The sequence below is a fragment of the Papio anubis genome, chromosome 12, assembly GCF_008728515.1.
Source record: "Papio anubis isolate 15944 chromosome 12, Panubis1.0, whole genome shotgun sequence".
Lineage (NCBI taxonomy): Eukaryota > Metazoa > Chordata > Mammalia > Primates > Cercopithecidae > Papio > Papio anubis.
Genome location: NC_044987.1, coordinates 81,728,685 through 81,751,307, shown reverse-complemented (window position 1 = coordinate 81,751,307; position 22,623 = coordinate 81,728,685). Strand labels below are relative to the sequence as shown.

At 39.3% G+C, this 22,623-nt stretch overlaps 1 protein-coding gene across 1 annotated transcript in view; it reads right to left on the bottom strand.

The window, feature by feature from the left end:
* The window catches only part of SLC17A6 (solute carrier family 17 member 6), a 41,844-nt gene extending 19,528 nt beyond the window's left edge, over positions 1-22,316 (bottom strand). The window contains exons 1-4 of the mRNA XM_003910120.5: positions 21,366-22,316; positions 18,280-18,532; positions 16,682-16,800; positions 533-647 (exon numbers count right to left, since the gene is read on the bottom strand). Coding sequence (XP_003910169.4) covers positions 533-647; positions 16,682-16,800; positions 18,280-18,532; positions 21,366-21,451 — 573 coding nt within the window. The 5' untranslated portion in view covers positions 21,452-22,316. The remainder of the gene's footprint in view (positions 1-532; positions 648-16,681; positions 16,801-18,279; positions 18,533-21,365) is intronic.
* Between the last annotated feature and the right edge of the window lie 307 nt (positions 22,317-22,623).

Below are 22,623 nucleotides of genomic sequence, written 5' to 3'. Positions count from 1 at the left end.
GAAAAAGAAAGGGAAATTGGTAAGCCAAACTTGAGTTTTTAAGTAGAATTCTTTCAAAGTCTGCAGACTGATGGAGCAAGTTTTGATCATTAGAATTAGCTGACCCAAAAATGTATCCAATGAAATATTTAAGTGAAAACTCATATCATGATTCAAGGTCATCAGGAACTTACTTAGCTTAAAACTCCCAAGATATTAATTCGTGGTTAGCACCAGCAAAGGACAAACTCTAAAATTCTTATCATGACACATTAACAAAAGTCCCTGTTTTTTAAGTCAAATAGGCATTAAAATATTTCTTTAATCCTACTCAATTCTAGAGAGAAGGAGGTAAGTAGTGACATTCGTAGCTTCATATCATTTATGGACAAAATATCTGATTGCCTAACATTTTCAGCGTTTCATTTTTTATTTTAACTCTATTTAGATACAACCTAATACAATGTATTTATTTACAGATAAAGACAAACATAAACTGGTGGTTCTCAACTACATGCCAATCTTAAAACGACTTCACCCTGAAGTTACATACCTCAACAAGTCCCTGCAGTATTCTAACAAAGATGACACATCCATAATGCACTCTGGCTGCTGATGGAATTAGCATATTCAGGGTAGAGGTAAGAAGTATGGCAGCTCCAAAAACCCTGAAATAGAAAAGATGGGAACACTGTTTAAATGATTCAGCATCTTACATACACATATATAAATTTCTCAAGTGAAATTAAACATTTAAAGTAATAAAAAAGTGTCAATAATTTTAAGGTGGATTGTTTTTTCTAATATGTGTTGTGGATTTGACTGGCTAGCCATTGTAAATACACACATGGGCCATCTAGAAATTCTACATTTGATGCACCAAAATATAAAAGAAGGAGTCAATACATTTACTATTCGTAAGGAGCCAAGAAATATACTATTATTTTCTTTATAGACTTAATTTAAATTGTAAATATTTAATAAATCAGTATATGTTTTGGACTCTATTTCAGTCTACAAGGTAAACTGCTTAAGGGTAAGAGCTTGTTTTTCACATCCATTGTATCCTTGACACTCAGCACAGTGCCTGACACACAGCTGGTAATAATTCAAGAGTTACTGGAAATAATGAATGCATAAACAAAGTTATTCCTCACATTATGCAACTATTTGTAGCTTTCCTACAAGCTGTACATACATAGAAATTTTATAAACGAACTCGTATTTTAAATGTCCCAAGAAGTCTCTTGATTGCCCTTAGTACATGTTCTCGAAATAATGCAAATAATTACACTTAGTATACCTTTCTCAGGTTTCTCATTTTTTTCTTCTATTTGAGACACATCTAGAGCAGCATACATACAATCATTCAAGAAAAAAATTCTAGAAACATCATGCCAAAGCTTGTATCCATCTATAAGTAAAAATTCCATTCCTTCATTAAAAAAAAAAAAAAAAAAAAAAACTTCTGGTCAGGTGCAGTGGTTCATGCTTTTAAACCCAGCACTTTGGGAGGTCGAGGCAAGCGGATCACCAGGTCAGGATCTTGAGACCAGTCTGGCCAACATAGTGAAATCCCATCTCTACTACACAAAATACAAATAATTAGCTGGGTGTGGTGGTGTGCGCCTGTAATCCCAGCTACTCTGGAGGCTGAGGCAGGAGAATCGCGTGAACCCAGAAATCAGAGGTTGCAATGAGCCAAGATCACACCATTGCACTCCATCCAGGGCCACAGTGTGAGACTCTGTCTCAAAAACAACAACAACAACAACAACAACAACAACAACAAACACTTCTATAATGTTTATACCAAGTAAGAAAAGTATTCCTTTAGCTGGGTTACTTTATAACTATTTTCTTGCAAAGATGTAAAGATGTTTTGGGACATGCTAACTCCAATGAGCTAATCTATGTATTTTAGGCAAATTTTATCAAGTCAAACATGAGCCTTAAATTCAGTCAATGTTGGTTGCCTCATAGAAGCGCTAATCTTTCTTCTGGGCACTTTTAAGAGTTACTGTTAAAGACCTGGATTTCTGAAAAGGACCGTCTATGATTATTATTAATCTGCTACAGAAAGGTGAGAAATGACATCACAAACGGCAATGAATTAAAACAACTTCTTTTCTACTGATCATATACTAGTCAAATAATTGTGTGTAAAAATATGTGTAACCTGTATCCGCCTTCCCTTAGTGGCTTCTCTCCTCTGAGATAAACGGTCACTCATGAAGTGAATATTCTGCTCCATTCTTCCACTGTGCTGTTTGCCCAAAATAGATGTCCTTTTGTTTTAAGCCAAAGATAATTTTGCATGCTAAGATTTGAGGGAAATCTTTTATCCAGGTTTATCTAGTATGTGTGTGTTATTTTATTATAATTGTTTTAGAGGTATGATGCATAAATTTTATTTTCAATGAATGTAACGTTCTATCCTCACTTTCTCTCCCTTTTTGAAGGGTTTGTAAATACGATTGTCTTGTGATAAGCTGGTGAGAGATGAATATTACCCATTTTTTAGCTTAGTTTCTTAACCTCTTTATGATTGAAATTTGGGCCTAGATAACCCTTTGTTGTGGAGTGCTGTCCTGTGTACTGCATGATGATTAGCACCATCTCTGGCATTTATTCAGTAGGTGCCAGTAGCACACACCCTTCCTCTAAGTTATGGCAACCAAAAATGTCTCCAGTAATTGTGAAATGTTCCCTGTGAGAAAAATCACCCCCTTAGTAAAGCTGAACCAAGTATGAACTATTCATTGAATGTACACTATAGTCAGAGCTAAATTTAATGAGTGCTTATTCGACTTGCTAGATACCATATTAACACTTCACATGCCATAAACTCCACAAGCACCTAACGACCCAGCAACATGGATATTATTCATATACCAATGTTATAGATGGAAAAACTAAACATAAGATAAGTTAAATCACTAGTTCAGATTATTAGCTGGTTTTAAATAGAGAAAACCTGTTTCAGATATAGTTCTGTTTTATTTAAAACCCAGTGAGTTTTGCCACTAGGATTTATACCTGATTATGCATATATTAGGTAGTTAGTAATATACTTCAGCATTCTAACTGTAAATTTAAATAATAATCTTCACAAAGCCACTTGATATCACACTATTATTTCTGAAATAAAACGCTGAGAGATTACTTTCAATGTTTACTTTCCATTCTTGCACTGAATAATATTTCTAATTATACAATATCATATCATAATTGAAATGGTTTTAATTTTAAGTTCCTTAATTTCTACATAGTCTCACTCTGTCACCCAGGCTGGAGTGCAATGGCATTAACTTTGCTCACTGTAACTTCTGTCTCCTGAGTTTAGGGAATTCTTATGCCTCAGCCTCCTAAGTAGCTGGGACTACAGGCCCATGCCACAACACCTGGCTAATTTTTTGTGTTTTTAGTAGAGACTGCGTTTTGCCATGTTGACAAGGCTGGTCTTGAAGTCCTGACCTCAAGTAATCCACCCACTTCAGCCTCCAAAAGTGCTGAGATTAGAGGTGTGAGCCACCATGCCCAGCCTCTTAATTTCTTTGTCTATCCTTTTTTCATTATCAGTGGCTACTGCACCTCAAAATCCATTGATTTTCTTGTAACTAGTTATGAATCCATCAAACTTTACAAACCTCATCTTTTTATTAATTTTATATAATTATTATCCTAATTAATATCTAAGTAATTAAAATTCTGATTGTCAAAATTCTTGCCCTAAATGGAAAGCCTTTACACTTTGTCTTGCCATACGGCCAAAATTAAAGCAGTCTCCCCATTCAATATTCGTTCATGCGCTCACACTTCAAACTTCTGTGAGACTGTATTCAGAGGAGAGTATTGTGTGGAGGAGAAGGTAAGATTTACAGATCACTTACTGTAATTTCTCCATTTATATTGACTCATTTAATCCTCACAACAACTCTCTGAGTTGTTAGACTTTCCTCTCATTTTATGAATAAGGAAATTGAAACAAAGTGTGGCCAAGTAAAAAAGCAAGTAGTAGAGCTCAGATTTAAATCCACGGCTCTCTGACATGAAAATCTGTGCTCTTTCATTCACATGATGTCAGCAGGCACTTAGAAAAAGAAGATAGTGGACCTCAGTGTAGTAGGAGAGGGAAAGAGAGACAAGTAGTCCAGGGACAACGTATGCCAAGGGCCACAACATAAGTACAGATAGAAAACAACAAAGACAAACATTAATCTCAGCTGAGTTGACCAAGTCACAAACTTTTGGTAGGGAAACTTTGAAAGATTAATATAAAAAAGAAGAAAGACTTTCCAGAAACAAGGAATGGCTCAGCAAAGCTTCACAAATGGAAGAGGTTACCTTATGTACCAGAAACTAAGGAAGTATTGAAAATGGGTGAACATAGTGGCTCAGGTGCTTAGGAGAAGGAAGAACATCTAGAGTGGGATGCTGGATGAGGAGACTTTGAGGAAGTTTAGGTAGTCCAAGAAGGTGAAGGGTGAAACCCATCAGTCTGTGACATCTTGGAGATGACTGAGTTTGGGGTGACCACAGAGGGTGACAATTATGCCACTAAAGTGAGGTAAATGTGAAGCTTACTGGGATTGAAGGGAGAGGGATCCAAAAGCTAGGAAGCAAGCGGTGGTTAAAATCCATGTAAGTTCAGGCAAGATGAGGGCATGCCGAGGAGGAAGGGGTCAAAGTCACTGATGGTAGGAGAGGGCGGACAAAGCTGACAGAACGCTACAGTAATTTTTTTAGGACCCCAGCTTTGTCGCTTAAAAATTATGTAACTGGTAAGTTGTTTAACTTCCCTAAATTTCTGCTTCCTTGTCTTTAAAAAGGACATCACTAGGTAATGGTTCAGAGCATGGATTCTTGAGTCAGACTGCCTGGGTTCACAGTTCATCTGACACTTATTACTTGAGTGACCTTGAGCACTTCATGTAACTTTCTGTGCCTCATTTCTCATCTAAACAATGGGAATATTAACAGAACCTCTGAGTTATTAGAAGTAAAACAATCAGAAGAATGGCTGGCGCACTCTAAGCATTTAAAGAATGTTAGAACTTGCACTATAATAATACTAATGTATTGTATCTCTTAAGATTGCTATAAGGCTAAATAGAATTATGTACCTAAAGGACTTAGTCTGATGCTTGACACATGAAAATAAATTCATAACTATGAGCCAGTCAGGTAGAGACAGTAATTGTCAATGGTTATTGAATTGCTAGTGTGGATATCACTTCTAGATTCTTATTTTTACTGAACAACAATATTAGAAAGCTCTTACTGCTATCCTTACTTCACAGACAGTGTGATCATGTCTGAGTGAGTTAAAATAACTTGCCAAGGTCATATAGATAGTAAGTAGAGAACTGTGGTTGACCTTACTTATCTGTTGTAGATCCGGGATATCTAATCACTAAGATCTACTTATTATAATAGCAGCAGAATGAGTACTGTCATTAACAATGCCAACAGCAATATACAAAATAACATAAACTTTGAAAGATGAAAATGTTATTGAAAGATGGATGGTAGTAGCAGTGGGAAGTGAAAGCAGAATTCTACCCCATCTCTCCTATGTAAGTAGTAAAATGAAGAGGCTCATTTATGAAAGTTTTGTACTTTCTTAAACAAAGTGTAGGTTTCAATAAAGAAATGAAAGAAGTAGTGGAACTGAATATGTAAAAGAATTTTAAGAATATAAAATTGCTTGGCGTGGTGGCTAACGCCTATAATCACAGCATTTTTGGGGGCCGAGGTGGGTGGATTGCCTGAGGTCAGGAGTTCAAGACCAGCGTGACCAACATGGTGAAACCCTGTCTGTACTAAAAACACAAAAATTAGCTGGGCGTGGCAGTGGGCACCTGTAATCTCAGCTACTCGGGAGGCTGAGGCAGGAGAATCACTTGAACCCAGGAGGCGGAGGTTGTAGTGAGCCGAGATCGTGCTACTGCACTCCAGCCTGGGCAACAAGAGCAAAACTCTGTCTCAAAAAAAAATTGTATATACATAGAGTTGTTTAGCATAGTAGTTTCTAGACTTTCACATGCATGATAAAAACCTGGGGCCTGTTAAAATGCCGTTTGCTAGATGTCAGAGTTTCTGACTCAGTAGATGTGTTTGGGGCCTGAGAATTTGCATTTCTAACCAGATCCCAGGTGATTCTAGTATTGCTTGTCCTGCTTTGGGAATCACTGGCTTAGCAGTACCATGCCAGGTATTCCCCCAGGACATCACAAAAGGGGCAAATATGGGGTGAAGACCAGACCTAGAATAAACAAAGCTGGTCAAAGTTAGACATAGTGGAAATAGAGGGCTTACATTTTATTATAGAAGGGAGAGGCAAGGGTAGAATAGAAACACTGCTAAAATGGAAGATGTCCTTTAAAAAATACAAATTGATATTAGATTGTTAGATCAAAAATGAAAATGAAGTTCTCTGTTCTGCTTTTGACCATTCTTATTGACCAAATTGAGCAGCTGCCATATTTTTCTTGGGGACATTTAAATAGCATGATATAGCATTTGTTAAGAAGACGAGTTTCTTTTTTTATTACCCTGTGAAAATCCAAATTAGAACTCCAATTTCTTGCTAAGTATGACTTTGAGCAAGTTGTCGTTACTTAAATTCTTCAGCCTCATTTCTCAGTCTGTTTCTTGTCGACATTTAAATAGCATGATATAGTATTAGTTAAAAATGAGAGGGTTTTTTTTGTTTGTTTGTTACACTGTGAAAATTCGAATTCCAATTTCTTGCTAAGTATAACTTTGGGCAAGTTATCATCACTTAAATTATCTTAGCCTCATTTCTTGATCTGTATAATGGAGATGTTTCCATACTTCAAATAAAGTATCATGAAGATTAAATAAATCAGTTATGGAAGGGGACACTGTCTGGTCCATAATAAATGGCTTGTCAAGGTTAACCATTATTATACAGAAATTTCCTACTGTTTAATAGACTTTTCAGAGAATGATTATTCCATATCTTTTTCTCCAGAATGATTTTGCACTGATTAAATAGTGTTAATTCTGTACCCATTAACACATGGGTGTTCCATATCAGGCTGAAATTCTAGCAGCTTTCATGAAGTGCAGAAGACATGTAATGGGAATTTTATCTCCCATTTTGAATTCATACAGAACTGATTGAAATGCATCAGCCTCTTAGTCTGTGCCTCAATAGTCCATCTAAAGTATCTGATGGGAAATGACCAGAAAAGAAAATTCACAGTCTTCTTTAAATCAATAACCGTCTTAGAATCCTTCCAACTTTATCCTTCAATACTTACCCATGCCCCGACCCTCAAAAACACACCTCTTTTTCAACTAGTCTCCTCTCTCAGATATTGCTGAACTACTGTAGATCACTTTTGTAAGACTTAACTCGTGAGGTCATACGTTCCCCAAGCCCTCCCATTATTTTTTCTCTTGGAGAATTGGGTCCAGTTCTCCATTCCTTTAAACCCCTTCGTGCTAGCACAATGCTTTTCATATGGCACATTCTTAGGAATGAGCATCCATTTCTTTTTGTGCAAAGACTCTCAACTGAGGGTAATTATAACTTCCTCTCCTGAGGTATATGTAGGTGATAACAGAACTTTCTTCTATGAATATTTATTTCAAGCAATTGACTATTTATTTGTTCTCTAGCTTTTAATGGGGACAGACTGCTGTTCTGGGTATACTATCAATTCCAGGAAGCTGAGTTATTTTCATAGAATAACTCTAGATTGACAGCTATGGGCTATAATTTAGAGTACTCCTGTAGATAAATCCTCACTTGAGATAGTTGCTGAGTTCAAGTACATGGCCCAGTCTGGCCTCATTCTTACATCTTGCAAAGAACACTGGAATCCCCTGAAACTAGCAGCCATCACATTGCCTTTTACTGCCTGTTCATCACTAGATCCTCATCAGCCTCTGAAACCACTGCCTCTGAAGCTCTGCTTTCAAAATTAAATTAAGAAGTAATGCTTCAGAGGCGATATGTTGTCCTCTTAAAGAACCTCACCATTCATTAATATTTAATATAGTTATATATATTATATTATGCTTGTTTCACAGTCATCATTTTTGTTTGGTCTGATGCTAGAAGTCAGAAGCATTAAATATATTTTCTGTATATTAACAGACAGAAGGAAATAGATTATATAACAAGAAACATTTAATGTTCATGTGAGTTTTGTTATCCCTAGGATTACTCTTAACTTTAACACTTAAAATTGGGTTTCACAGCACTACTGCCCTGAAAATGATGTTCATCATTAAAAGATTTTAAAGTTATTCTCTGATCAAAAGACTTGTCTAGCAATGAAAACCACACAAGTAAATCAATTCTCAAAATTGTTCCACAGGCGAGTTCTTTCCTATTGACCTAGCCCAGCACTAAATAATAGAGTGATTTTTAAAGAAACTGTAAAATACAATGCTTTTTGAAGAAAACACACAGTAAAGATACTTAATAGGAGAAATGTGTTTAGTAAAGAATGATATAATTTGAAATCAGACATCCTGGGGTCTATAACCCAGCTCTGCCTCATACCTCATAGTGGTATTTGGGAAAACGATTCTGTATTCAGTTTTCTCATGCGTAAAAGAAGTTTCAGTATGCCTGCTTTCATGGTCATAAACATAGAAATAATAGGCACTGGGGACTCCAAAAGAGAAGAGTGTGAAAGTACTGGGGGTGCTGGTGAGGGTCGAAAAATTATCTCTCAGGTATAGTTATCTATTTAGGTAATGGGTACCCTAGAAGCCTAAACCTCACCATTGCACAATCTATCCACATGACAAGCCTATACATGTATCCCTTGAATCTAAAATAATAATAAAAGAAAGAATGCCTGCCTTATAGAGTCATGTGAGGGATAAAGATAATGTACATTACAAATGTGATATATACATATATATACTTATTATTTGATTCAATTCTAATTTCACCTGCCTCCCAAAATGTAAAACAAAGGCAATTATGAAGATGACTTTATAATCTAATTTATGTCTTCTCTCTTTCCACTCTAGAAAAAGCATTTTCTGGAAATAAATACATTTTGTAAAATTAAATACTTGTTTATTTTGATTTTTTAAATTGTAAAAGTAAGTTTCATATAATATCAGGCATTATATTTATATCATTATTATATATTAAAACAAACTATCAATGAAACACTCTGGCAAATTACACATTTTTTTAACAATAAACACAGTAAAACATAGCTTTCTCAGAAGAAATAAAGAAGTCACACATATATATAGCTGAAATTGAAGTTCCAAATAATAAGATGAATCTCAAGCAGTCTGGTATTTCATTTCACTTAAGGTCTTTCTCCTTATAATTGGCATCTAAGGTGCTAGATTGAAAACCCACTCCTGGTGTGAATATAAGTCAGAGATAGGCCATCAGTAATTGGGCTGGGAAAAAAAAAGGAAAGAAATGTGCAAACTACGTGTAAAATAATAATGTTATTATTTCTTAAGAAAATACATAGAAATTGGTGGGTGTTCTTAATTTTTCAAAGAACAATATTACAGTCTCTGTGACATAAAATAAGGGCCATTTGCTTATTAAAGATGTTTTCAAAATAATAAACCATTTGAAAACACTTAAATTTGTTGTTTTTTTTTTTTTGTGATTTCCTCTGCAGCAAATAACATTCTCAAATAAATTTGCTGATTATTGTCAGGTTAAAGCCTGATTTCTATTTTTCTTCTACTTGTCACACACACATACACTTTCCTCTTCTTTTACAGTAAGAAATAATCACATATCATTATTTTGTGCACATTGATGTTCTTAAATGGCAGGAAGCTCTATACCACTATAGAGACTGCCAAAATCAAGAGGTGTAATAGTAATCACGACATAGAAATGTTTGGAAAGGCAAATGCAGCTGCTGAAAACCTGTATCACAAACTGCCTGATGATTAGCATTCAATATGGCCCATAATGAGTTAGCTTTGAAATTCCTAGTCATATTTTCTCTAAGCCACAGCAACAAACACCCTCAAGTATCAAGCCCACCCCAAAATGATTTTCCCAGAAGAGGTGAAAGGAGCACTGGTGACTTGTCACTTCTACAGATGATGTTCATTTTCCCTAAATCAATCAGTCCACTTCCATTTGGGCAGTGGATTGTCACTTAACAGGGAACTAGTGTTCCTCACCTCAGGTGTGGAACTAATTCTTTCCTGGAGGGTCTGCAGTAGACTGACTCGGGCTGTTTAATCTATTTAATCTAATCAAATCAGGGCTTGGATGCCTCCCTTTGTCACATCTGATGCCCCCACTCCCATATTAAAAAGGGAATACACAGGCATGAGCCAACCCTCTGAGTCCCTTGATACATCATTAAGTTGTAAAAATGACTTCATCACTCACGACAGAGAGATTAGACAGCCCCAGTGGTAGCATATGGCAGTGGGAGCATCACTCTACCAGCTGCCCACATGACTCTCTCCTTCCTCAAATCATGTCCCTCCCCTCCAGAAGCTGCCTCTGCACTGCAGTAGCAGAAGACTGCTGCAGCGGGAAAACCCAGAGCTAGTAAGGGGTAAGGGGATTGGAGAATGAAAAGAGAGAGAGAGAAACTCATATCGACAAAGCACATGCAAGCCCTTGGAGACCCCTCCCTCCTCAATCCATCTATTCATCTTATGGTAAAGGGTATTTTCTTTTGTCAGAAAAATGCAGGCTTCTCCTGCCTTACCCCAGATACCTAACCTATGGGGCCCACAATAGGAAGGCGGCTAGATGTTTGATTGGCAGCTAGATGCACGAGATAGAAAAAGTCACCTCTGGCCTTAAAAGACTGGGTGTTTGTAAACCATTTCCATCGGAACAGGATGGTGGTCCCTTTCAGCAGGATTTATGTTCATAGTCTGAATTATTTTCTCACACATAAGGAATTCACAAATATTTGTCACTGGAAGGATTGAGGAACTCCTCCTTGCAATGAAGGTTGCAATGGAGAGAGGGAAAAAATTATATAAATAGACCAACAGCTTGTGTGTGTGTGCGTGTGTGTGTGTGTGTGTGTGTTTGATGATGGTGCTTAGGAATTCATTTCCAATGCTTATTTCAACAATAAATAATGCACATCTTTATTGTTTCATCTCTCTGAAGAAAAAAGACAGAACATCACCAGTAAAATTGCTCCTTTCTGGGCTTAATACGTGAAGATATTATGTTTAAAATGTCTGTCTTCATCTCTTTTTGAAAATTATTCTAGCAAGAGATTTTTCATAATTAGTCAGAATATTTACCTAAAGTATATTAAAATGTATTTTTGTAAATACAAATACACACCAGTAAATTTTAAAACCATGCTTTTGGGTTTGCTCACTTTTACATATAAATTACTTTCTATTTGATACAGCATATAAATTGAGTTGCATCAGTCAAAATCCCAAAGATAAATCGCTTCATTTCTGCAGACAAAAGTCTAATCTACACCCAGTCATGTTCAAATCTCTGCAATTTTAGTGGTAAGAGCCCAAACTGCCAATGTGTCTGAGTGGTAGAAAAAGTTATAAATACCATGTTTTCTGCTATAGAATATCAGATTATTTGTCTTCGTCATTATCAAGTGTGGAGTTTGCCTTTTTCAGAGAAAAGGGTAGAATCAGCTATGTTGTAGCCAAATAGCTTGGGAGCCAGTACACACACACAAAAAAAATACAGTATGATTCTCCTGCCAAAATAAAATCTAAGGATCCCTTGGGCCTGCTAAAGGCTTCTCTCTCTAATTCATGAAATTCTTCCCTGGATTTGGGGCATGATAGATTGTAATCACTCATTCAGAGAGCAGATGGCTCAGCCTACTGCTGAAAGTGAACTTTGCAATGAAGCATATAGTATCAGACAGAGATGTTAAATTTCATTATAAAGGTACCTTGCCATCAAGTATTATCAGGCACGTGAGTTCTAGTCACAATCCCTTTGTGACCTCAGATACATCACTACTCCCTCATTCTCTATTTCATTTCCTGCTCTGTAAAATGAGAGGGTTGGGTTAGATGAGCTCTGTCCAGCGATAATATGGGTTCCTCCTTTTGTGGGGTTCACTATATGCTACAACCAAGTGTGATCCTAAGTGTCTTATTCAAATAAAGAAGTATTTTTTTCTTTAGAAAAAGTCAAGTTAGAAATTCAAGAAATACTTGAAAAGACAAAAATAAAGGATTACGGTAGGGGAAAATAAACTCTAACTTTGTATAGAGAAGTCTAACCTCAAGCTAAAATGGATTTCTCTAAGTGTATTTATGCTTGGCTAGAATTCAAAGATTGGAGGCACTGAATTACTAGCACTCTATACACTTGACTAAAAATATTTTTAAAAATAGCTCTTTAAAGGCTTTCAAATAAAATTTATGGAATTTTTGGTGAATAATAATTTCAATTTGAATAATGTACACGGGGAAATAATTTTAAAGGTAGAAATATGACTCATGAAAAAAGACATTTTTATCACATTGGAAATAAACCAATTGCATTACTAACACTTAAGGTAAATTTATACTAAAATAAGCTGAATAGTCACAGAAATTTATTTTCCTTCCATTTTTTTCTAAATTTAAGATTTCATTAATAATAAATAATAACAGCCAGCAATTACCTAGTTCCAGGCACTTCAAAAAAACTACATATATTTAGCTGTTATGACCCACACACGGTAGGTACTTTGATTAGCCCTCTTTTACAGAAATACAAACTGAGGTGCAAAGGGGTTAAATAACATTTTATATCATTCAGTCGCTAAGTAACGCATTCAAGAGCCTGAACCTACAGTTTGGCTTTAAAGCCTAAATCTTTCTGCTTTTTTTTTTTAAAGCCCCAAACACCTTGTTGTGATATTTTATTTATTTAATGAATATTTATCATGAGTCAGGTACTCTCTGAGATGCTAGCAATACAAGAGTGAAAAAGAAAACATGGACAAAACTCCCATTAGACAAACAGATAAATAAGTAAAATATTGATATGACAGGTGGTGATAAGTGCTATGAAAAAAATTAAAGCAGGGTTGAGAAATCAAGAGGACAGGAGCAGGGTATTAAAAATATCAAATAGAATTTGAATAATATCACCATCTAAATAAAGGCAAAAATACTTTTTGTAATACAGTGCTATACATTAAAAATATAATGTTCATCAAACTCCCTTTGCTGTATCTGACCTTCTGTGGTTATGCCTTTTGCAAAAAAATACATATATATATTTATATATGTATTATATTTATATATTTCATATATATTTTATGTATTTCATATATTATATATCTATGCTATTTGTGCCATTAAACACTTGTCCAGGTTCTTCACAGCAATTTAAATGCAGGGTAAAACCAGTCTTCAGGAATTTCATATTTGTAAATATCTGGATTACTATAAGTCCATGTCCTGTATTATTTAAAGACAAAAATAATTTGCCCCCCACATCTTTTTATTACTATATTAATATGTTCCCATCTTAAAACATTAAAGATTTTGTAAGGAATCTTCCTTTGACCTCCCACCCTAAGGCCTTTCCTGGGGTGACTAAATTCTGCCGCCCATAATCTGCAATAGCTTTTTAAGGGAAGACAAAGGAAAAAGTGATGCAAGAGCTGTCCCTCCTCTTGCTCTCCTCTTGGGAGTAAATTGGGTTTACTCCCCTCCTGACTCTTCCAACTCCTCCTCTCAATGATCAGGAAAGTAAATGTACTTCAAATCTGAGTAGTGTAAGAACCAGGAGTCTGCATTGTGACCAAGAGTGGGGCTGTCTTTGCTTAATCAACAAATTGAAGAAGCCAAATAATTGCTCTTTGTTTTTCATTGAGAAATTTGTCAAGAGGTGTAACCAGGAGCCCTTCTCTCTTGAGTGGCTGTCTCCGCACACCTCAGTTTATCTTTCTCGGTTCCACCCACAACAGTGATGGCAAACACTTTCCAAAGTAAGCCTTTTTTACACCTAAAGAGAAAGGAATCTGTCCCCAATATCATACACAAGGGAAATCTCATGCTACTATTAAGTGATCAATATGGAGAAGCTTATTTGAATGGGTACATGATGCTTATAAGTGGAAGATTGGTTTTGCTGCTTTGTCTTTACTGTTTTTGAAAAAGAGATCATAATAGGAAAATACATCTTTCAAACAACTTGTAAAAATTTCTGATTTTGTATTTATTAAAAGCTTTCCAAGGAAAAATTCTATGTAGCATCTGTAGTACTAGTTGGACATTCACCATGTCAATAATAGGGGTATCAGGATGATTAAATTTTTATCATTTTTATAATTTTTTCTTACTAATATGCAATATTGTTTTAAACTGAAAAGAAAATGTTACACATGTTTAAAAATCATTATCACACAAGGCTTCAACTGCATTTTGCAATGTTTCGTTATATTTTCAAAATGAAGCAAAATGTCAGAATCTTCAGGCAAGATAAGATAGTTGATCTCTGTAATTTTCTATAGGTTCATGATATTTTACAATACATTTTTAATTTAATTTTCTCAGTATTGTAGAACATATCATATATGAAAATATTAAGGCCTCTCCCTTGAATACCCATTTAAAGGTAAGATTAATTTGGGTTCAAATAGGAATTCTAGAAATTAAAATTTTTTTCTATACAAAAATTAGCTGAGTGTGGTGGTGCATGCCTGTAGTCCCGCTATTGGGGAGGCTGAGGTGGGAGAATCTCTTGGACCCAGGAGGTGGAGTTTGCAGTGAGCCCAAATCCTACCACTGCACTTCAGTCTGGCTACAGAGTGAGAATCCGTCTAAAAAAAAAAAAAAAAAAAATTCCTTTGAGGAAAATCTACCAGATAAATTAGAACCTGAGTCAGCATCACTTTTTTCATTGATAAACGTGACACAGATAGTAATGAGTTTGCTTTAAAAAAGAAAAAAAAAAATCAGAAAAACCCATTTACTGACCTCCTAGTGTTACAAAGAGGAAAAACTGGAGCATCCCTGGTGTTTTTTCCTGGCAGGAAAATGTTAGCATTTTAATATTTGGCAAAGTGAATGTTCTGACTCTGAAAAAAACCCTTAAAGTCACCACCATTATACTTTCATTTGACATCATATTGAGTTCTTGTATCATTTTTTGTTTTTTGGTGAATTGTTGCTTTTTTTTTCTCCTGCAGTGAAAACATTCCATGCATGTATGTTTAGGGTATCTTTCTGAAAACTTTGTTTTATTTTAGGAAATACTTTCTAGGGAATAAAAGGAGTGAAGACTATATATATTGGGGATCTAAAATCCAAAAATGTAACATGTTCATAATCAATAATATTTAACAGAGTATTTCTTTAATTTTTTTTGCCTAATATCAATGTTTTCTTTGATTTATCACATCCATAAAAAGGGGTTCTCTACGTAGTTAATGAGTTTCATCAAGTGTCCATCAGCAGATGAATGGATAAAGAAAATGTGGTATATATACACACTACATTGATTTTTTTGTAGGGACTAGTCGTCTACTACTTGGTCTTAGTGTCAGCCATCCGTGTGTCAAGTAAAGACAGCCCTCGAAAGGCATTATTCCTAATGTATGGCACTCTCCTCTTGACATTTTAAAGCACTGCCCCAACATCCTCACTCTAGGGATCCTTAAGCCTAAAATAAATTTCCAAGAATTCCTCTCCAGGCCCTGAGGACTCTGAGAAGCCTTGGGAAGAAAAGTCACCGCTAGTGAAAGGGATTGTAATTGATAAAAGCCGCAGTATGGGGCCTGAGAGATGAGGTGTTCCCAGGTTACAAAGGGCCAGGTTGCATATGACCACTATTAGGGAGGTGCCAACTTCTAGTCCTCTGCTGTTAAAATGTGACTGAAAGTCTTTCTTTGTGGTATCTAAGCAGAAAGAACAGAAAGTGCTGGTGCATATGTTCTATGTGGGTTCAATTCAGACGTGAAGAACATTTAGTTTTGTTTATCAATATACACAGAGTGAAGCAAAGGAACCTATCCTTCACCTTCTGGTGGCCAGGCTATGCCCGTCGACACCCCCACTCCATCAGTCCTTAGGACTTATGCTTTAGGGGTGTCTCTGCAGGTGCCGCTGGTGGCGCTTCTGGGAACAGGCGCTAGGACCTTGGTTGTGGACACCGCAGCAAGGCAGGAGGCCACTGAAAGCAGCTGAGGGCTCCCCCAACCCCCGCCCCTAAGCAGCTCATTAACAGGTGGAATCGCATCGCTGGTTCCTGCCCCTCCTAGAAACAAATCCTTTAAACCCAGAGCACGAACTGGGCGGGGTACGGGGCCAGCCGTTCGAGGCGCCTTGCCAGGAGGTCAGACCCTCGGGGAGCCTGGGCGACTGTGGGGAGTGCAGGAGACAGCGCAGCATCTGCCGTTCCCCACTCCTTTGTGCACTCAGGCGCACGGTCCCTGCTCTGCCTGCTCTCGGTCTGCCCTGAGCTCGGGTCAGGCTATAAAGCACGTCGATCATTTCGCCAAAAGCAAGTTCAGCCACAGCAGAGGGAAGGAGGCCGCGTGCGCCGGTCCCAGAGAGCCTGCATTCGTTTAGACGACTAATTCTGGAAGGAGTCACCAGCAGCTCCAGCCCTGACAGGGTGTTGTCAAGGGACTAGAAGACTTCGCTTGGGGGTCCTCAAACCCCTCTGGGCTGTTGTCTCTGCTCCCAGCTTCTGCTGCCCCTTCGGAAGGAACAAACACCACGCCCTGAGCCCCAGCCCCGCCTGGTGCGTTACCTGTTGGCTGCCAGTCGAGACGCGATGTAGCCTCCCGGAATCTGGGTGATGATGTAGCCCCAAAAGAAGGAACCGTGGATCATCCCCACGGTTTCCGGGTCCCAGTTGAATTTGGCTTTCTATGGAGGGGTAGGAGAAATAAGCGTGAAGGGAAAGAGTAGCGTCAGTGCCAAAGGCTCACTTTCAGAGGTTCACAAGCCAAAAAGCCCCCAACGCTTGGGCGCTTCATGCATTCCGGGGATAAGAGTGGCTTCATTTTCGTTTCCTAACAAAATTGCCTCTTGCAACGAAAAAACCTTGCTCATTAACAAAATGTATTATGATTAATAGTGAGGCCGCGCGCACCGGCTTTGCTCCCCGACTGCTGTCAGGCAGATCGAATCATCTGAATGGAGGAATCTAGAGGGCCCGTCTTGGTAACTCGGACTCCCCATGAAGAGATTTGTTAGCCAGATGTGGAGACGCCTGGCAGGGGTCCACTTAACGAATCCGGTCAATGCGGACGCAGTAGTGTAGTGACTTCTAACCCTGGAGACTTAAATAGGGAAATTCTGGGGAAGGAAAGTGGGGAGGGAAGGAAGGTGGGGAGCGAAGGATGAAAGATGCAGGACTCCTGGTGGCTAAGAGAAAGGGTGTCCGCACAAATGGGGATGGATATGGGCCTGAAGGATTTGGAGTAGTCGGTGAATTGGGAGGAGTAAAGGGAGAGGGAGTCATTGCTCAGGGGTTTTAATAAATGCGGGGCAGGGGTATTTCTGAAGGTGGAGGTCTAATTCCGTTCTAATCAGCCTGGGTGACTTCCCGAGGGGAACCTCAAAGTAAACTGGGTCGCAATATTTACGTCCGAAAGATGGGAGCGCGCTTTTCCCGCCTGAGAACTGGGGACCCTTTTTCTCCTTTGATATTTTGACACCCAGCGGATTTTGCAAAGTCTCCCAGATTCCAAGAGCCTTCCCCAGTTTCTGCTCTCAACTTCTGCTTAGTCTGGTTTAGGGCAGTTGGGGTTTCTAAGAAGGAAGTCCGGACCCAGGGGTTCTGTGACCTTGACGTGACCCTCCCCTCTGGGCTCGACTCCCTGCCACCCTGGGACCCTCTTACGTTGTGGCTCCTCCTGGGAGAGGTAAACCTTCCCAAAGACCCCTCAGCCGAACCTGCTGATATGAACACAGCTGAGTTTGTTTTCCAGTTTGTTTCATTTTGAATATTAAGAATGTTTTGGCGGGGACTGAATTAAGTCCTGGGAAAACTATAATTAATATGCTGCACTATTCACCCAAGTAAAACAAACACACTTCTATTTAGACTTAGTGGACATTGCTAGTCACCAACGTCTTGTATTAAGTCACAGTTCACAAAACCTGGTGAGCTAGACGCTCTTTTCTACTTTGCAGATGAGGAAGGGAAGGCCCAGACAGCAGAGCGAAAAGGGAACTGATAACACTACTGGGGTCCATTCTAGAACGGCAGAGTTAGCGAGGAGCTTAGGGAGCACCCAAATCTTCCTTTCAGTGGGGAAAAACGGAGCTCACACAGGAGATATGGTTTTGCGAGGCCGCATGGCCGAAGGGCGGGAGCCAGGGCGGCCAGACATTGCCCACCTCCTTGATGACCTTGCCCCCGCGGTGGATGGTGCTGTTGTTGACCATGTCCACAATGGCCACGCCCAGGTTGCAGCGGATGCCGAAGGAGATGCAGAAGCCCAGGCCGCTCATGATGGCGATAATGTAGCGGCGCGGCAGGCCGAAGCATGTGCAGTCGCACAGCGGCGCCTTCCTCTCGGGCACCTCTAGGGGTTTCCCATCCTCCGTCAGCTCGATCGTCTCCCTGGTGTCTTGCTTCTTCTCCAGCACCCTGCGCGGCAGAGCAGGGGCGAGTCAAGGACGTGGCGGCTTAGGCACCCCCGATGCTGACCCATTCCCATTTTTCAGGACCCGTAGGGGTTGGGAGGAGGGCCGTCGACCTCACCCCACCCTCGGGGATTAGGGTGGTGGGGTGACACCAAGCTGCAAGACCTCCCACACTCTCACATTCTGCAGGTGCCCTTGGCCGCGGCGGCGACATCGCTTCAACTTTAGCACCTTTAGGCCTAAGGTAGCGAGTCCCTGTCTCGGGATCCACCCCTGGGCGCTCTGATTCAGATACACAGGCCGCTTGGGCCTAACTTTCTTGCAGAGTCTGCAAGGTCTGCATTTTGTGAGGGCAGGGGTTACCAGAGCGTCCTCTGCACCTGAATAGGGACCTCCCACTCCTACCCGCGCCCAGCAGAGCTTAACCCTGACAACCGCGGTGTCCTCCTGCAACCCAGCACCAGAGGGCTACTCCGCTGCAGGCGGGCCCAACTTGAGAGCCTTTTCCACCCGCGCTGCCTTTTCCGTTTCTAGCAAGCTGAGGTTTTCCAGGTTGGCGATGCTGGTATTCTGTCCCCCAGCCCACCCCTGGAGCTGAGCCTGGGGCACCCCCGGGACTAAGGCCTCTCTAGGCCAGTGCTTGTGCATGAGAAGAAGGCCTGAGAGCTCTCGCCGAGAGTGTCATGCACTCTCCTTCCCCTTCATCCCGCTCCAGGGTTCTAGTTCAATGCTTACGCCCCTGTTACACTTCTTACTATTTTTTTTTCCTTATTACTGGAGTTGGAGACAAAGGACTCTACAGCATATGGCCGACACCTAAGCTTCCTACTGCCAGAACATGAATAATTAATTATTCACAATCTTGCGTCATTACTCTCTCTCTTACAAACACCGAAAAATGTCAAGGATCCCTTTCCCAAGACGCAAAATGCGACTCCCAGATACACAAACGTGCTCCCAAATCAACTTTTGTAAGATATTCCACATCAAAGGGGAAGATCTCACTTCAATATTTGTTTTTGCATAGTGTTTCATGAGATTTCAACCATCAAGTCATTTTTGGCTTTGGTCCTTGGGAGAAGGGGTAAATGAAAAGGGGAACGCGGAGAAAAGGAATGGTTTTACTAAAAGGTGGCAGTGTTCTAGTCTACAACATATTTATGAAATTTCTATTAACAACAAACAAACGAAAGGAATGTATAAGATAACATCTCCGTAGGTAGCCCCTTGCGATTTATACTTTCGATATTTAAACAAAGAGCCTCTCCGTTTACAATTTGCAGAAATTTTTTCCAGTCTACCATGTAATTGTTTTTCACCTGTGCCGTTTTAAATGCTATGTGCACACCCAATTGTTTTCACACACACGGGTGAAGCAAGCGAAATTTTTACAATTAATTTCAAATATGCATAGCTTGGAATATTGCTGTCAAGCAGTTTGAGGCCACCAGAAAAAAATGTCAGGCTTCCAAATTCTATAAAAAGCACCTGGAGAATAGGTCATAAAGGTATTTGTGGCTAGGTTAATGTTTATTCTTAAAGTCTGATCATAATGTTAGAAAATATTGCAATTTATTTTTACTGGGAGAAAAAAATTCAGCCAATGTGTGTGTGTGTGTGTGTGTGTTTTCTTTTCCTGTATTGGCTTCGTGTGCTCAAATCTACAAAGTTGAACTCTGCGCCGGATGGCAGTTGTACTGGGAAAGAACATCCCTTTCCATGGTAGCTGTGGGACTGCAGGGCCCTTGCGGTATCTACTGCCGCATAGGTGCATAATTGTGCCTACATGAAGCCCGCCAAACCTGAAGAGATTTGGAAAATTTGGGAGTGGTTTGATCATTTTCTTTACATTTCTCATGCATTTACAGAGACTTCAATTTCCCAAATATTAAAATTAGCGCTCCTTTGTAATTCTTTTTCCTTTTATGTCTGCTCTGTCTTCTTGATTTTGCTCTAATTATTAAGAAAAGCTGTATCCATATCACATACTTGAAATGATTTGAAGTTTTGCAAATTACAGCATAATTAGTGTAGTGACTATCGGAGGATTCAATAATTAAATCATTTCTAGGACTTTCAAAGTAATGTTGCTTGTTATATTTATGGCTGTTCTTCCAGGCATTGACATTTCCTATGCAAGAAATAGACTCTAGGAGATGAAAATAATTAAAAATGCATATACATTGTTTCAGTCTTAGAGAAAGGAATTGCTTCAACTATCAATTATTGATATATTTTGATTCTTCTTCATTCAATGCAGAAGACATATTCCACTAGGGGATTCTCTACTATGCTTTCGAAGCTGAGACCTCTCTCTTTCTCTCTCCCCAACATACACACACACACACATATATATAGCATATATACATATATAACATATATATTAATAATATATAAACTATTACTCTTTGGAATTTCTTGGTTAATTTTTTTAGAGGGTTGTGTTTTATATTCATTTGTCTGCATGAAAGGAATTTAATTTGGGGCATTCTATGAGCACCAAAAGAAACGCTGTTTGAGCAGGTGCTGGTTATTTCTTAACTGTAAAGGAGATAAATCCTGTGTAATAAAGGATAAAACTCTGCAGTCACCAAAGCAAAAATCAAACACACACACACACACACACACACACACACACACACACCAGACAGGTTCATGTAGTGCAACATTCCTGCATTAATAAGCAGGTTTCCAGAGCACCCCTGCTCCAAGCAATGGGCAACAAAAAGACTTTCCGATCATATTACAATCTTTCTGAGCCACCAGGGTTTACGGAAACGGCCCTGCAGATTTTTTCATGCTGAGCCCCAGGTAAGCAACGGTTTCCTTTGTCTTACCTGTAGATCTGGCCGAGGGATTTTCCAGCAAAATTCTTTAGCCCCTCTTTTCCTGGGGCCAAAATCCTTTGTTTTACTGATTCCATTCTTGCAAAGACTGTTGTCGGTTCTTGCCAGATTTAAATAGTGATTGCTAAAAACGGCGAGGATTGCGCATATTGTCTTAATCTCTTAAAGTAGTTGTTGGTTTTTCCTTCTCAGCAGAATGGTAGTGGCTTGCCTCCAGCAAGAGTGAGAGTGAGAGAAGGGAGGGAGAGTGAGAATGAGAATACAACAGAATAGCTGCATGCAACCCACGGGTTTCCTAATAGGAGAGTTGGTAGACACAATCAGAAAGTCTCATTGGAAGGGGAGGATCCGGTGGCAAAGGGCGCAAGCAGTACCATGGTATTTGGGTAGATGCGGTTGAGTCCTTGTCCTGGAAGTCGGTCAGCTGAAAAACAATGTAAATTCCCCGTTTTGAAGATTTATTGCTCTCAAATCTGCTGGTTTTTAAATGGAGGGGCCGGAATGTCACAGAACCCTTGGGTAACAACAAAGTCAAAAGAATACTACTTTTAAAAATGGTGTCTTTGCCGTAAGGAACAGAGCATATTCAAAACTCATGGGAGCATCTCAGGTCTCAGGTGAGCAATGCTGCTATTAGTTTTTCCTCTCTGCCCATGATCTCCTCCCATCACGCCAGCGTAACTCTGCTCTGCGGTAGAGTCAAATTAAGATGGAGAAGGCTTGCTGCTCTTTGAGGACGTGAGTAAATAAAAGATACACCGTTCTGATTTGGGCAGCGTCAGGGAATATCTTTTTTCAGCGGCTGACAGCGCCCGTCTGGGCGGGTCTCAGTACAATGGTTCAGCACCACGGACAGAGTAAGTTTCAGGAAAAGGGGATGCTTCTTTTGGCTAGCTAGGTTGCCAACTTTCTAGGGGAGCTGGGCGGATCGCCCTGACCAAGGACCATACTGGGGCTCTTCAGGAACGGATGCTATGGAAACCATGTGGGAAGATGTCATCATCTCCAGAGTTTGCAGGGAGAATGGTGCATTTAGCTCTGCTAGGGAAGACAACTTTATTAAAAATTGACAAGTTACTTCTAGTTTGCTACGTTTTGCCCAGCACGCTGATGCCAGTATTGCAGGCAAGAAAGATTTCAATATATTTAACTTATGCTTGTGGTGTTCCAAGACACCTAGGGTCCCTTGAATATAAAATATGTGCACACAAAATACACAATTATATTGTTCATGTGTTTGCTTTAACCT